The sequence below is a fragment of the Camelus ferus genome, chromosome 1 (genome assembly GCF_009834535.1).
Source record: "Camelus ferus isolate YT-003-E chromosome 1, BCGSAC_Cfer_1.0, whole genome shotgun sequence".
Classification (NCBI taxonomy): Eukaryota; Metazoa; Chordata; class Mammalia; order Artiodactyla; family Camelidae; genus Camelus; species Camelus ferus.
In genome coordinates, this window is record NC_045696.1 from 11,512,216 (window position 1) to 11,530,109 (window position 17,894).

Sequence of the window (17,894 nt, forward strand, 5' to 3'; positions counted from 1 at the left end):
GTACCAAACACTCTTCCAAGCTCTTTCCATATATTAACTCATTTCCCCTTACACCAACCATGAGATATATATCATTATTACTCCCATTTACAGAAGAAGAGACTGAGGTTCAGAGTGGTTAAGTAACTAGCCCACGCAACTATTAAAGGACGGAGCCAGGATGCAAATCCAGGCACCTCTGGCTTCAGACACCACTCTTTTAACCCCACATTAGCATTAACCCAACTCACAAAACAGTTCCATGAATCGAAAATGTAGAAGAACTGTAAAACATGCTACAAGGACTCAGCCTTGTTTGGAGCACACTGTGTCAGCGCCGTCCATTTGGCACGGAGCTGGCGATCAGCAGCACGGCATGGCCCTTACCTGTGGACCACCCCGGCCCGGTGCAGGTGCTCCACCGCCGAGATGAGCTGTCTGATGTATCTGCGGGCTTCAGATTCCTCCAGCCGCTTCTTCTCATATATCTTGTGCATCAGGTTGCCCCCAGGACACAGCTCCATGACCAGGTAGTAGCTGTTTTCCGTCTCTAAGATATCGAGGAGCTGGGTGATGTTGGGGTGGCGGATCATCTGCTGGATCTGCCCCTCTCGCCGAAGGTTTTTGGTGACATAGGTGTCCTTTTTGGCTCTCTTCTTGTCGATGACTTTTATGGCCACCTAAAGAGACACCAGGAATATGGCTGCACTCAGACACTGCAGGCAAAATTTATTCCCTGACCATTCACAAAGCCTTAGGAAAACACACAGCGACTCCTCTGCACCAGGAGAAAACCTTATCTGAAATAGCATCAAGGGAAAAAAAGAAAAATGGAACATCAGCAAAGCTCTAAAGATTCAATTATTAGAGAAAAGAATGAAATTTACTTAAGCAAACTTGAATGGTTGACTGAAAGGCTCAGTGAAGAGTCGGTGTCAAACCTGGTTCTCCGCAAGGTGAAAACATAAATTCTCCTCCAGCAAAGGCCCCTCCCTACTCCCTCTCAGGCCTCAACACCATCCCTCAAGGTTGCCCCCCCCCCAGCGCCTCCATTTCTGAAACACCAAATCCGCCCCCATCTTCAGTTCGAGGGCATGGTTCGGGAGCTGGGGGTGGCAAAGCCCAGTGATGCAGCACCCCGCCCCTCCCCCTCAGGCCAGGCGGCCTCTGCCCTCCGATGGTTACCTCTTCCCCTTGTGATCGCTGCACAGGTTAACTCTTGGCCCTAAGCCAGGCCCCAGCCTGTTGCTGCCCCAGAGTCCCATCTCAACTGCCCATTGGACATTCTCCTGGGCCACTTCCCTCACAACCAAAATCACATGTGTGGACCTCCCAGCATTGTATAAAGACAGGGAAAGACAGAGGGAGGGAGAGGAGAATGGACCTAAGGACGGAGGGATGGAGAGGAAGGGAAGATCGTCTTCTGCCCAAATCTGCACCCTTCCCCACTCTCCCCTGTCTTTTGACGGCTGTCACCAGTCCACTCACCTGGCCTTGAAACACACCACTGGTTGCCCTCCTTTTGCCTTATATCTTCACTCCTCTTGAATGTGACCAGCCACATTGATTCCTTCTGCTGACCGCCTCCCTCACTTTTCCTTCCTCTCTGTTCCCACGCAGATCGGGTTCATTAAGGACCTTGCCTCATAGCACCCGGACGCGCTGTCTCTAGCAAGATGCTGGTAACCCAAGGAACATTCTCATACAAGGTACTGACTCACTGGGCCCCAGGACGAAAACAGTGGGCCTTCCATGTCTGTTTACTTCCTTTTTTTGTAACTGCTTCATAATGCACTCAATGTATAAGTACAGAAGTGATCAATCAATAGAAGATTGATAAACGACTGACTGACTGGTAGGTAGACAGATACATGTTTGCAGTGAGGGGTTCAAAAGTTATTTCCTTGACATAGGTTTCTGATTAAAAAAGTAATAAAAGTCTGGCCACCACTAGCTTGGACTATGACATCAATATATTCCTCCTGGACCCCTGAATACACTCTATGCTCTGCCCTGAAATCAGGTCTAAAACTCTGATTTCCTGCTTAAAGCTCTCTGGAGGCTCACTGCCACCCACAGGTCCACAACCCCAGCCCAGCCCCATGGACTCCAGCCCGACTCCCAGCACCCAACACAGGTCTCCTCCCAGAACGCTCAGTTACGCTCCAAGCTTGTACTCACACCACCCCTTCACCCATTCAAATCCCCTCTCCTGCAGAGGCTAACCCCAGTCCCACCGCCTTCTAGAAAGTCTCTTTACCTCTCCTTCCTTACGCTCCCACCACACCCACCACTTACGATACCATTTAAAGCACCCATCCCTTCCTGCGGGGACCCTCCTCTCTTCACCTCACATGGTACTTTGTAAACAAGTGACCACTTGGTCACCAACTGAGGAAATCAGTGAACTTTTTTTTTTTTTTGGATCATTGAAGCAAAAATAGGCTATAAACAGCTTCATCTGTTCTCTCTTCTGGAGAACAGTCTTTTTTGTTTGTTTGTGTTTTGTTTTCATTTATAAATTTAAACACCCTTCCAATTAACATCAATTTAATGGACCAACATTTAAACATTTAATGTTTAGAGAACAGTCTTTTTTTTCATTTTTAGTTTTTGAGTTGAGATATAGTTGACATATAACACTGTATTCGTTTCAAGTATCCAATAAGGATTTGGTATATGTATATACTGGGAAATATTTATCACAATAAGTTTAGTTAACATCCATCACCATCATTACAAGTTTGTGTGTAGGATGAGAACTTTTAAGATCTTCAGTGTTAGCAACTTTCTAATGGACAATACAGCATCGTTAACGATATTCATCACATTTTACATTACATCCCCAGGACTTCTTTATCTTATAACTGGACGTTTGTACCTTTTGATCACCTTCGCCCATTTTAATGGGGATTTTCAGACCCATTATGACTAAGAGGGGATAACAGAGCCACTGGACCACACAAGCCGGGTGCCTGCACTGTCCCAGGGCAATGTGAGGGTGATGCTGTCCACTCACAGAAGCGGGCTGTAGTTTGACCCCCCCTAGTTCAACAGATACTAGACTAAAAGCTTTTAAAACTGTACACATTTGTGACTATATACATATATATATATATATATATATATATATATATATATATATATATATATATATCTCCATCATCTTGTAGGGGGGTGGAGAGAAAGAGGGATGCTGGAAAGTACAATAAGATTCCGTCTTTGCTCGAGTCTATGTTACAATGTTTTAAAAATTACACCCTTTGGCAATGAAACTCTTAAAAGTACTATGAATAAACAACAGCCTGAAAGCCCAGCAGTAATACGATCTGCCTTCCCTAACAGAGCACACGATTATCATTAGGATATTCTGCTTCACCCTTTAATTGCCTGTAGCAGGTTATATAACAGCTACCCAGAGACACTAAGTCCCCATCCTTGGACCACGTAAATGTGACCTTATTTGGAAAAAGGGAAGGATTTTGAGATGAGATTAACCTAGATTGTCTGGGTGCACCCTATCTGTCAGCACAAGTGTCTTTATTAAAATAGAGGCAGTGGGAGATTTCACACACATTCACACAGACATCCAAGTGATGAAGGGGGCAGAGATGGCCGTGATGGGCCACAAGCCAAGGAGTAATGCAGCCACCAGAGGCTGGCAGAGGCAAAGGACGGATCCTCCGGAGCCATCAGAGGGAGCACAGCCCTGTCGACACCTTGATTTTGTTCCAATGAGATTGATTTTGGACTTTTGGCCTCCAGAACTGTGAGAGAATAGATTTCTGTTGTTTTTAAGCCACTCAGTTTGTGATAATTCATTACAGCAGCACAGGACACTAACACACCAGGTGTGTGCCCCACCACCCTCTGACTTCTTGGTTCCCAAGTTCTACTGATTCTCAGAGTCCCTCAGTGAAAAACCTGGACCCTTAGGCAGCCTTACCTGGAGAAGGTTTCCTATAAAGCCCTCTCTCTATTTTTAAACACCCTTTCTTGTAAGCATCCCTAAACTTGTAAGCTCTGCACTGATAATGCTGCAAATAGAATGCCATTCTTGATTACACAAAATCATTTCATCAACTTCAATTGTAACAATCAAAATGGGAAAACTGAATGGGAAATGAAGGAAAAGGCAATGATCAATGATTACCAAAGGGAAGCATCTAATTTAATTTGACAGTAATCAGAGACTTACAGGCACTGATCCTACCAGGGTGGAGCCCAGTGTGATGATGGGTCTCTAGCTGAAAAGATAAACTGCTTTAGTGAGGAGAGTTTTAAAGATTAAATCTGCGCGGACTGACTGAGGACCAAGTCCAAGGACTAGACTGGAACTCCCAACCTGGTTCTCTTCAATGGATCCCAGTTGCAAAGCCTCCTAAAATTTTACAGAGGAATCTGTTTTCACAGACTGGCCCCGTATTTCCAATGGCGGGAAATTAGTAGCAAGAGAATGACACGGCTCCTGAATAGCACAGCTGAACAGGATTATTCAGCAACTTCCCTCAGTGTGAAAAGAAGTTGCACTTTTCACAATATGGCAAGTCCCACCTCCCACCACCAGAAAAATACCTACCAGTGATGGACAAGATCAGTAAACTTTTAAATAGCTAAGCCCATAAGAAAGAAAAGGAAATCCCCAAAGGCCAAAAAAAAAAAAAAAAAAAAAGAGCAGATTTAAGAGGAAGAGGCAGCACCTGTGGGGCAGAGAAATAGAAGATACAGGAGAGAAGGGAAGACTTCAGGCAAGGAGTTCCTGAGGGAGGAAAGGAACAGGGGGAGGAACTCCTCTCTGCAGGGAAGAGGGGCACCACTGTCCCCCACCGTCCCCACCGCAGGAAAGAAGGAACGGGAGTACGTGGATCCCAGGTCATTAGGAGAGGGGCCAGCTGCAGAAAGGCATTCACGCTTCACGGCCCTGGCTATGTATCAGGAGAAAAATTCCAGCATAGAATTTTACTTAGGATGCACAAAGGCATATGGCCCCGGTCACGGCTCACACCTCCACAAACCAATCGGTACCTGAGATAACGTACTGTGTAAAGCACTCAGAACAACATCTGACACCTAGTAAATGCTCCTGAAATTGATGCCCCTATTATCATTACCATTTTACTTTCACTGAGGCAACCTGTAGAGAGGGCGAAAAGCATTCAAGCTAAGTTCAGCTAAGAAAAAAAAAATGTGACTTCCTTGACCCGGTGCTTTAGCATATTACAAAGAAGAAGGAGAAGCCTGAACTACATTTCAGTGTTTTGAACTCTCTGGAATAGAGTCACTTTTAAATCCCAAGGCAGCGGTTTAATATCAGTCTAGTCTCCCATCTTCTTTAAATATTGACTCAGTGGAGACTGTCTACATGGGATCAGAGTTAACAGGATTTAAAACGCATCCCTTCATCCCGAGTCACCCTTCACTGCCTTTAAATTCATTCCTCTGCAACACATCAAGGATTGTTCATGTAGCCAATCTCCAGAATGAAAAGGCAGATGTAAAACGGCTGAGGAAGGAAACCCCTGATCAAAGACACTGCTCTTTAAAATATCACAAAAACATATATGTTTACCCATTAGACAATGTATCATGTGTTTTTGTAAGTTCAGTCTTTCTTTTTTTATTTATTTAACATTTTTTATTGAGTTATAATCATTTTACAATGTTGTGTCAAATTCCAGTGTAGAGCACAATTTTTCAGTTATACATGAACATACATATATTCATTGTCACATTTTTTTCTCTGTGAGCTACCATAAGATCTTGTATATATTTCCCTGTGCTATACAGTATAATCTTGGTGATCTATTCTGCATTTTGAAATCCCAGTCTGTCCCCTCCCACTCCCTGAGTTTGGTCTTTCTCTAATCAAAGTGCTTTTATACCGTGAAATCTTAAATAATCAGAACACAAAGAGAATAGGAGGCCCTGATCAGCTGGATTTTCTTTTTTTTTTTTTTTTTTCAATTTTGTTATAGATTTTTTTCATTTTTTCTAATGAAAGTCCTGGGGATTGAACCCAGGATCTCATGCATGCTCAGCATGTGCTCTACCACTGAGCTATACCCAGCCCCCTGAATTTTCTTTTTACATGGAAATTAGCCAAAAAGAGATTTGTTTCCAAAACATGTTGGTTTCTTAATGAATACTACATGTTAAACGCAAATGAATCTTTTCTTCTTCAGCAAACATTTATTAAGCACCTAAAATATACCTGACACTGTCCTACGTGCCAAACGCACACTATGAAAGAGATGTGGACCTTCAGGCCCATTTGCAGGGATAATTCAGATTTTGTTATAGTGGCTTAAGACAGCCACTCATCATGGGCTGCACTGTGTACCTCCAAATTCACATGTTGAAGCCCTAACCCCTAACGTGACTATATTTGGAGATAGGGCCTTTAGCAGTAAAAAGATTAAATGAGGTCATAAGAGCGGTAGGACTGCTGCCCATGCAAGACAAGGAAGAGATACTGGAGATCTCTCTGCCCACATATGCACAGAGGAAAGGCCATGTGAGGACACAGCAAGAGGACAGCCACCTCCAAACCAAGGAGGCACGCCTCACCAGAAAGCAGCCCTACCAGCATCTTGATCTTGGACTTCCAGCCTCCACAGCTGTCAGGAAACAAATGATTGTCATTGAAGCCACCCAGTCTGTGGTCTTTTGTTATAGCTGGCCAAGCAGAACAGACCGTCTGAGCATCATACAGTTCTAAGGGTTCCCTTGCCCTGCAGAAGAGCCTGACTCTAAGTAAGAACCAAGGGCTAGCGTCCATTCTCCAAGGGCCGGGGTCAGATCTGATGGCCCCTTTCCTGACATCACCCTGCCTTCCACACTGTGGAAGTTCAGATGATGGTCCGGCACAGCAGCTGGGCACCCAGGCTCCAGGGATGGGCGCCTTGACCTCAGAGCCTGCCTCTGCCACCTGAGTTCCTTCACTGTTATAAAAACTGAGGCAGAGAATAGTGCCTACCTCACAGGGATGTTGGGGATATAACTGAGGAGACCCAGGAAGGATGCTGAGTGCTGGGCACATTCATGGGAGCCCTCAATAAGGGTCCACTGTTAGGATTTGCATATTTTGTGCAGGAAGAGTGAGTAAAAGCAGAAGCCAGGAAGCCCCCGTCACCCAGCTCCCATCCCCATCACTGCCTAAGTCCTTGCCAGGGTCCCTGGTGCCTCCTGACCACCCAGTCCATGAGGTCACTCCCTCTCCTTGCCGTCTGCGGGCCTTGCACCTCCTGTTCTTCCTCCCAGCCCAGCCTTCCCGAGGGTCTCCTCCCTCCTCACATTAGGGATGTCCCATCCATCTCTTCCACTTCCGTGACTCCTATGGCCTTCCATATGCTGAGAAGTGCCAACTCCTCCATCCCGCTCATACCTCTCTCCCGAGCTCTGACGGGCCTGTGGATATCTCCATCTGGATGGTCCATGGGCTTCCAAAGCCATCACTTACCCCTGTTCCTCCCTGAGGCTCCCCAGCTCAGCCCAAGATACCTCCCTCCACAGGCGCCCTTGAACCCCAGCTGTGTATCCTCCCCCACCCACCGCACTCCTAGTCCCACAGCTCATTCATCACCAGGGCCTGTCACCTCCACCTCTTAAAATCTGTCCTCCCCATTCCCCTCCACTGCGTGCTGCACCACCATCCTCTCTGGCCTGGATGGGGCTCCTCTCCCTACCTCCGGTCTCCTATTCCTGCCTGGAATCCCCTCCCACCCAGCGCTCTCCATCTGGCCAACTCCCACCTCCCAGTCCTCTCTCTGACCTCAGATTACAGTTGGCTTCTCCCCTCCAGACTGGCTCGTGTCACCCTGCACTTACTTCCCCAGCTGTCACACCCATCACACACACACTCTGAACAACTGGGGACTCCCTCCCCGCTGTCATTTCCAGGAAAGCAGGAGTTGTCTGGCCTCCTTACTTTTGTGTTCCCAGCTTCCAGCCCTGGGCTTGGCTCATCAAGACCAAGGACAGGAAGGAAAGAAAGAAAAGAAAGAACAAAAGATCCCCCCAATCTGCCATGGCCGGTCAGGATGGTGAGTTTGGGGCCATCTCTACGCCTGCCTTGGGTAACCTAGCCCCTCAAGCCCTCGCCTTCCTCAGCGACAACACAGGGGGACCAAAATCCTTCCCTTCAACCATTAGAATGATCAAATGTGATGCCACCTGTGGACGTGGTTTCAGCTCATGTGTGACTGTGGTGCAGAAACACAGCCCCCACCCCCCACTTCTCAGAGAGCCTTCCCTAACCGGCCTGATTAGAGCTGCTCCCACGCCCTCCCCCCACCTCCCAGCCGGCAGCTTCCACAATCCCTTTACTCTATATTCTGCTTTTCCACTGGGCAACAATAGGACGTTCCTCCTCCCCGGCACACATTTCTCCCACTTCCAGATCCCCTCCCTAGATTCTGGAATTAGCCCTGCTGGATCCTTCTTGCTCTTCTTCGAGCCTCATCCTTTTACATAGAATACTCTTCTAGAACCCCATTCCTGGCACCAGCCCCCATTGTCACTGCAAACATCACTCACCCTTCCATGCCCAGTGCCTCGCAGTGTCAGGAACAGAGAAGCTCAATAAACACGTACTGGACCAAGAACACAGCCAACGTCTGGGCAAGTTAAGGAAAGAGGAAGGAAGGGAGGAGGCCAGGGGAGAGGGAGGGTGGACAGGTGGCCACAGCACCCCCATTACATGCATGCCTTACAGAAGCCAGACAACGCACACTAAGGTCTCCTGCTAGAATACAGATCAGATGACCCTGAACAAACAGTATCCCTGGTGACCCTCTCGGGTGAGCCAGAGCAGAGACTGAAACTCAGGACCACTGCCAAGCTAAAGGCATAGGGACAGTGGTCTCCTGCTCACCACATGTGGACCGCAGCTGTACAGCCATCTTGCTGCAGAAAGCAGGTTCTTACTTCCTGAAAGTCTGGCTGAGAGCTGGGAGAAGTCACTACGGGGAAGGGGTGCTGGAGAAGATAGCCATGATCTGCGTTAAAGCCTGCTTTCTGGGCACCTGGCATCCATCAGGGAAGCAGCCTCATTCTCTCATCAGCCACGCCCGTGTGCCCTTAGTTCCCTCCCACCCCAACGTCTAATTCTGGGCTGTACCCCTGCCAGGTACACCCTTTCTCCCCCCTAAGCTTGTCTGAACCATCTGTCACCTTCTCTAGAACAGCTAATCTCAAGGGACAGGAAAGTTCTCCCAAAGCAAGAACCAACCAGAATCCCATGTCTCCCATAGACTGGAGACCCCACACACAGCTGCCTACGTCTCTGACCGCATCCCCCTCCAGTCTCCTCATTCTCTCTGCTCAACCACTGGCCTCCCTGCAGTTCCTAGGATGTGACAGGTGTATTCCCGCCCTGGCCACAGACTCACTCCCTCGCCTCCAAGACTTGCCGAGGTGTCACTTCAGAGGGGCTCTCCTGACCCACCTAGTGACAGCCACACCCACCCGGCACTCACCATCCCCTTCCGTCTGCTTGTCCCCCTCATACTTATCCCTTCTTTAATCCTACAGAACTCATCTACTGAGTGTAGAACCTGCTTGACCCATGGCAGCTCCCAGAGGGAAGAACAGTCCTCTGTCTCCTCCGCTGTCATTTTCTAATCATCCAGAAGGGTCTCTGGCTCATGGACAACACTCAGTGAATACATCTTGAATGAACGAAAGAATAAATGCAAGTGCAGTTGGGAGAAATGATTCTATTAACTATGTCGGAACCTGTTATGGACCGAATTGTGTCTCCCCTCAACTTCACATGTTAAAGATTCAACCCCCAAGGTGACTACTTGGAGTTCGGTCTTTACAGAGGTAATTAAGGTGAAGTGAGGACATAAGGGTGGGGCCCTAAGCCAATAGGACTGGTGTCCTTGTAAGAAGAGGAAGAGACACCAGGGATCTGCCCACACAGAGAAAAGGCCATGTGAGGACACAGCAAGAGGACGGCCATCTGGGAGCCGAGGAGAGAGGTCTCGGGAGAAATCAAACTGGCTGACACCTTATTCCTGGACTTCCAGCCTCCAGAACAGCGAGACATTGAATGTGTTGTTTAAGCCACCACGCTGGAGTATTTTGTGGTGGCAGCCTGAGCAGACTAACACAGAACCTTCGTGAAAGTTATGAGTGATGACAGGATGGCTTGCTTTGTAGATGTTACTACAACAATCAAATCTGGGTGACAAAACTGGATGAAGTCCACTGAGCGGGGCTGAGCTGGAAGGGACGCCCTGAAAGCCACAAAGAAAACAGCAAGGGGCCGAGAGCTCTGAGGCTCCAGGCTCCAGCCCAAGCCTGAATTCGGTGTAAAAGGGCTGAAAACTGTGGTGATTAGCATGACCCAGTGGGACGTATTGGAAATAAATTGGTTTCACGCCTTCTTTCCGAGAAACGGTTGGTGTAAACGCATCGGAGTGAAACGGGCGCCTGTGTGGAGGATACTTATTTAACAGAAAGCAGAAAATATCCCCAGCCGGCTTTATAATTAATTTCAGGGTTGCTCCAATTCCCGGAGAAAGGATGCTAGACAGCAAGGCCAAATTCTTTTCTAGGGGCCCATTAATTGCTGCTATTTATACAGCAAAACAGGACAGCTCTGACCCCAGGGCCCCCCGCCGGCCACCCTCCCGCGGCGGCACGCTCAAATCTGTCTTTGTGGAAATGAGGGGGAAAAGTTGCCTTCCCCAGTTTAAACAACAGAGCTCATTAGGACCGATCCTGGCGACAAGAGCAGAACCCAGAGCTGGATAAATGCAAAGAGCTCAACTCTAGTTTAAGAAAAAAATCAAGCCAGCTCACAATGCAGGGCTGGGAGACCCTCCCATGTCCTCCCCGGGAAGTTCTGAAGCCACGATAACCGGGTCTCTGTGCCACTGAGTCCAGCTCTGATTCAGAAAGCAAATCACGTCCTGACACCCTGGAAACATCCTGCTGGTGCGAAACGAGAAACTGGTTCCTGTGAGGGAGGAAAAATGCAAGAGAAATTTGAGACAGCAAGGTGGCCTGACCAGGTGCCTCAGGAAGGGCAGAATTGTGCAATTGTTGGAATTCTTGCCAAAAGCCCATCTACTTCATTAAAATATGTGTGCTTCCTTTTCATCAAAATGTATTTATTATCCATAAGGATAAAAGTAACCCCTAATTCCCTGCCCAGCTGGAATTCACCAAAATTCAGGAATCCTAAGGGGAGACGAGGTACAAATTAAAACAGGTAATGCTAGAATCATTCCTCCTTGGTTTTGGAAGAGAGTCAAAAAGCCCCAGCTCAGTAACAAGAATACAAGTTTTTTGAAACCAGGGGTAATTCATTTTGGTATTCCCCACAGCGCCTGGCTCCCGAAGCAAAAAATACATTAAATCACTAAATACATTGGTTAAAAAACTGAATGCCCATTTGTCTCAAATACCCTTCAACACCGATCCCCCAGCAGCCTCATCCTGCTCCATCTCTCTTCCAACTCAGCCCCATTTTTAATCACCTAGAACGTAACTCGGGGACAATACTGAGGAAGCCTCAAATTACATCATCTAGAAGCAATTGATCCATGGAATCCAAAAGATAATGGCATGGTTAGGCATGACTACCTCTCCCCAGCCATCACTGTCAACTGGCTGAGAACAGCAACTCCCCACTGCCCCGGGGACACCCACATGGACAGCCTGCAACCCAAACCTCCCATCACAGCCTCTCCAAGAGCACACCCACTATGTTCCTCCCCTAAGACAATCGCTGTCTGTGCTCTCCACACTGAGGCCATCATCCTCCCCATCTACTGGCTGAGCAGTCCACTCCCTCCACCCCCTTCCCCTTTCCCCAGAGATAACCAATCACCAAGTCTCTTCTGTAAGTTTCCTTGCTCACCACCCCCATTGCTGCTGGTCCAGCCTCCTGAGGGCTCCCTGAGGTTCCCTCAAGTCTCCAGCTTCTTCCTTGTCTACACACTGAGGCATGTTTTCTTTCTAAGGATGGTTATGATCATCTTCTGTGCTCAGAAATCTTTAATACAAACTTGATTCCTTAATAAGAAATTAAAAATCCTTCATAATCTGGTACTAGCACCCTGCCACCCTTACCTCCCCCTCTGCTTCTTTTTGAACCAAATTTTATTTTGACTAGCTTGCATCCCATCAACTTTCATTTAGCCCAACTGCTTTCAGTCCCATAAAGTCTTCATTCTTTAAATGTTTTCACATAATAGTGAAAATAGACATACACACTCCTTAAGTTCTTGTCTGTTTTTTTCTTATTTATTTTGATTTTGATAAAAGACACCTAACAGAAAATCAAGCATTATCAAGTACACCATTCAATGGTATTAAGTATATTCATATTGTCATACAATCATCACACCCATCCATCTCCAGAACTCTTTTCATCTTGCAAAACTGAAGCTCTGTACTCTTAAAGCAATAGCTCCCTGCGACCCCTCCTCTGGTAATCACCTTTCTACTTGTTTCCATGAGTTTGATTTTTTTTTTAAGATTCCATATAAGTGAGATCATGCAATATTTGTCTTTCTATGTTTAGCTCATTCTACTCAGCATAATGTCCTACAAGTTTATCCATGTTGTCACAAATGGCAGGATTTCCTTCTTTTTCGTGGCTAAATAATATTCTATTATATATGCATTATGTTACATTTTCTTTATCCATCCATCCGTCAACAGATGTCATCTGTTAATTTGTTTCCATATCTTGGCTATTGTGAGTAATTCTTAACAAGACAGTTTTACATTTTTTTCACACTAACTCTCTGAAATTTGACATGTATTTCTCGCTCTCAGCTGATCTCAGTTGAGATCAAGCACACTTCCAGTGTTCAACAGGCAAATGTGGCAAGCGGCCAGGGTTGGATAGTGCAGTCTTGGTTCCATGGCTCTGGCCAAGTCACTCACCCTCTGAGCCCAGGACCCCGCACAATGTCTGCCTGAGACTGAGACAAAGCACTCAACTAGAAAAAAGTCTGGTGAATGAAGAAAGAAATGAAGAAATGCTCCCTTGTTTTCATCTGCAAATTGTGTAGGAGATTACCAATCACACCAATTTGTAGTGAAAATAAAAGCATGCCTTCTGGAGCCAACCAAGGTCTTGCCTCAGGCAAAAAACTTAACCTCAGTAAACCTCAGGCTGTTCATCGGTAAACTGAGGGATGATGATGGTGGCCAAGATATAGCATGTAAAGTGCCTGGCACAAAGTGAACACATTATTTGTAGTTAAAACTGAGCAAACAATAGTAAGAACACAGTAGGATCAGGATACTGCTGCTCTAGTGACATAGTGCTAATGGGGAGAGGAAGGAAGGAAGACAGGGAGGGAGGGAGGGAGGACTGCAGGGGGAGAAGGGAGTGTCTCATGGAAACCTTTGCAGAGGAGGGATGTGCTGCTCAAGGTGGAAAAGAGTTCACCGGTCCTCACGATATGGGGGAGGGCAAAGGCCCGGGGGAGGGAGAGATGCGGCTCCAGGAAAGGATAGAATAATAGCTGTGCACTAACTGAGCGCAGGAATCCTCACCAGCCCTCCCGTCTCCAGCGCCCCGGACGGACGGCTGATGCCCTCTCCCACGATGTCCTCAATCAGCGTCTACTGAAGGCTTCCCTGTGCCACGTGCGCACAAAGCTTCCTTCCTCGCCCCTTAAATCACGCGTTAAACATCAGGGCTGGCCTCAGAGCCTGTGTTCATCAGAAAGAGAAAACTAGGTCTTTTTCCCTCTCCGCTCTGATTTATACGCCTCCATTTATGGTGTCAGTCTGGGTGAAAGCAGAATTTGTGTTCCTGCAGTGACACCATAAATCCTTCTGGTCTCCCTTCCTCTTGCTGGGAATCCTGAATGCTCTGCTCCCACTGACAGCAGATAATGGCTCTTAGGGGAGACAAGGAATTCACAAGCAGGTCACAACGGGACTAGGAGGGAGGGGCGTGCGTGTCTGCCTGCGCTTGTGCGCGGAACGGGGACCGCGTGGAGAGTGCCTGGGGGAAACCGTAGGACACCAGCCCTTGATTCTTTTTTCTCTTTTTAATATAGATTGTTCTGGCAATCACTTTAATTAATGTCTCCCAGCGTATTTGTTCGCGAGCGCTGCCATGAGAAACCACATCAGACGGGCAGCTTCAACAATGGAAATTTATTCCCTCAGGGTCCTTGAAATCTGAGATCAAGGTGTCCACAGGTAGGTTTCTTGTGGGGCCTCTCCTTGGCTTGTAGATGACTGTCTTCAGCCTGCATCTTCATGTGGTCTTCCCTCTTGCATGTCTGTGCCCTGATCACCTCTTCTTATAAGGACACCAGTCATATTAGGTTAGGGGTCACCCAAGTGACCTCATTTAAACTTAATCACCTCTTTAAAGACCCTAACTCGGGGTGGGGGGGGGAGCGGTTAGGACTTCAACATCGGAATTTGGCGAGGAGACACAACTCAACCCATAACATCCAGTAAAACGTCTCACAAACTTTAAGAGAAAGGAAGCAACAAATCTAAAGGAGAAGGAAGCTCACCAACAATGTGACCTGAGTAAACTCAGTTCCAACAATCACACTGCTTTGAGTTTCTTTTTATTTGTCACCTGTTTTCCCTGCTTATGACTTTCAACATACTTACTATCTTAAGTTACTCACTTTTCTACAAATAAGTATATCTCCTGCATCTTAATTTTGGACATTTACTTCCTCCTCATCTTTGAAAAAGGAGGTCACCATCTTTTTATTTGCATTTGTCCTTGTGGTTTTCTTTTCTTTTCTTTCCTTTTTTCAACTGCTTTTAGTGATGCACAAAGTTTAGGAATCAGATAAAAACACTTTCTACTCTTTACCATTTGTCCATTTAAAGTTTAGCAAAAAAATTAACAGAGACGGAAAGAGGATGCAAGAATAGACTCAAAAAGATTTCCTGAAGCAAATCCATGTCAAAAATCTGCCAGGATTTCAATATGTGAACATAAAAATCCGGTCCTTTGTGGTGAATAGTCATAATCTGAATGCTGAACAGAGAAGCTGTGAATAATTGCTTAGCTTACAGGAAAGGGGATCTCGAGATGGTTCTAGGAAGGAACAGAATTGCTTTTTGCCTCCATCCTCCTTAAAGAGGTCTTTAAAACTCTTGTAGTAACTTCAAGTGTCAAATGAGAAATTCACACCCATCCCCAAGGAGCCTATTTTTCCATTAATACTGTTTAGTTTTCTTAAATGGTATCATGACTTAAGAGTAACATTATTTAAATCAGCTATCAAAAAGAAGAGGAAACCACTTTTAAGCAACGTTGTTCACCCCATTAGATACAACCTGATTATGTTTTAGAAAGACTTAAAACCTTCCTTTTATTTTCTCTAAAATCTCTTTCTTCTTGTGACAGTGCATTTTTCTTAGCACATCTGTCTGAAAATGTGAGCAATTAAGAAAGGATTGGGAGTTTAGTTTTGTTTCCACTGATGGGAGGGAGTAAATTGTATTTAATAGGAGTTCTGGGACTTCTCGAGGATGACGCAGACAATGTGGCAATTCCCTGACTGGAATGTAATTATTCCAACTTGATCCAGGATACCAATGTTCAGAATTCTTTTAAAATACAGGCTTTTTATTCATCACTGAGTCAACTGCCTGCTGCAAAGGTGATTTTGGGGGCAAGAATAAATTAATCTGTTTGGCCAAGAATTAAAATTATTTTGAACTCAACAGTATTGTCGGTAGCCAGCAAACATTTTTTATTATTCCAATGGCAAAAAAGTAACTAATGAAACAACATGAAACATACACACACAGCAACATGAATATTTATATAGTCAAGTCCAATCAAAGAATCATTTCAAAAGAGCAGACTATCATCGACTTCAAAGAGATGTTTCCCACTTAAAAGAAAGTGATCACTATGAAAATACATTTTAAATTCTGAGATATCTTTTTTTCATTTTTGGTGGAGGGGTATCTGTGACTGGAGTTATTACTCTCAGTTTATGATTTCCAACGCTACTGGGTCCCATAATGTGAATTTGGGTCAAATACCAGTTATCTATTTCTTCCATCAAAATTAGGGGAGCTTTGTTGTGTCAAAATCAGGATGGAAAGATTTTAATAGAGTCTTTCATAGGAGACAAGATTTACCCATTGCAAACACCACCTCCTCTCCCCTTCCACCAAAAAAAAAAAAAGACACTTTGATCATTATCAAGTTTTTTAAGTGGATCAGTAGTGATAATCTCTTTATATTGAACACATTTTTTTATCATTACAGAAAGAAAAGATTAATAGTGTGAATAGTATTAAAAATTCATGTTGTAATTAGGGGTCATTCTCCCTAGTCCAGATAAATCGATCAGTCAATCAACTGAATAACTAAAAGCTGTGTAAATATTCAAACTGGCTGGGGATCCATTTCATGATCTAAGTTGTCTAGCTGAGCTGTCTATAAGCATAAAATTAATGAGCTATTTGGACAACTGCCATTTCTTTGCCAGTCACCCGGGGTGAAAACATGAAAGGCACACGTGTAGACCACAGTCACTGAGCCACATGAAGCTCAAATCGGAACTAGTCCTATTCATTAAGCACTTGCCAAACAAGACTCAGCAAGACGTTCTACATCATTTGTCCCATGTGTCTCCCACAACCCTACTACTTTCCCTTTTTACAAGAGAGGAAACTCTTGGTTTCCACAGATTAAGAAACTTGCCCACAGGTGGCCCAGCTGGGACATGGTACAGCCTGAGTTTGACTCTCAACCCACAGCTAAGTTGCTTCTTGCCATGTAGAGGGGCTGTTGGATCTGGGTTGGAGTCCAAGCTGGATGACCCAGTGGGTTATTTGATCACTGTAAACTGATAAATCAGGTAATTCAATATAACCCAGAAAAACAAAAACAAAAACAACTCATCTTACTATGCACAACGGTCACTTTAAAAGCATAATCCCAAGTCTCTACACCATTCCACTGCCTCCTGGGACATCGTACACTACCTGTGCTAGCCAAGAGGAAGTAGTCCGGTCCCACTGATGCTCAGAACTTGGCTAACAGAGGAAGAAACAGGACAGGTGGGACAGTGCAAACAGAAAAGGGCAAGTCCCAAGTTTAAACATTAGCTAAACACAGGTGTGACTGATGCAAGGTCCTTAGCTCTGAGACCTTAAAAGCCCCCTCCAGGAGGGACTGCCAATTCCTGCGGACCAGTGCCCGCATCCCCGAGCCCAGCAGGTCACTCCTCCATCAGGCTGAGGCCTCCATACAGAATTGCTGGTGATGCATCAACAGCCAGGCCCACAGCCCAGAGGTGGCTTCCCAGGACCACAGGGAGCAGCGCGGATGGGCACGGGCACCCTCTTCTCCACACCTGCTTCACCTCCGAGCATGCATCCCTCCTCCCTGGCAGACATCAGTGCCTCACCCAAGGCACCCAGGCAGGCACATCCCTGGCCCACAGAAGAGCCAGAGCTCAGTGCTGTCACTGGTTGAAGTGTGCCCCCATAACATTCACTCTGACTTCCCAACCCCCCAGTACCTGAGAACGTGACCTTTAGAAATAGAGTCGCTGCAGATGCAATTAGTTAAGATGAGTCACTAGGGTGACCTAAACCTATGACTGGCATCCTTGTAAAAAGGGGAGATTTGGACACAGACACACGCAGGGAAGAGGCCACGTGCACATCAGAGTTGCGCTGCCACAGGCTAAGGAGCACCCAGAAGCTGGGGAGAGGGGGCCCTGCAACACAGCCATCCCTAGAGCCTGCAGAGGGAGCCTGGCCCGGTCAACACCTCGATTTGGGACTTTCATCCTCCAGGACCGTGAGAAAATAATTTCTGTTGTTCTAAGCCACCCAGCTGGTGGTACTTTGTTACCCAGCCCCAGGAAACCAATCCAGGACTCATCCCCAGTGCACCCTGAAACCTCTGGGAAGTCCTTCCCAAGCCCTCCACA

General features: G+C 46.2%; 1 protein-coding gene across 1 annotated transcript in view; it reads right to left on the reverse strand.

Moving 5' to 3' along the window:
• The window catches only part of HUNK (hormonally up-regulated Neu-associated kinase), a 101,795-nt gene that overhangs the window by 61,577 nt on the left and 22,324 nt on the right, over positions 1-17,894 (reverse strand). Inside the window, exon 2 of the mRNA XM_032476426.1 lies at positions 367-659. Coding sequence (XP_032332317.1) covers positions 367-659 — 293 coding nt within the window. The remainder of the gene's footprint in view (positions 1-366; positions 660-17,894) is intronic.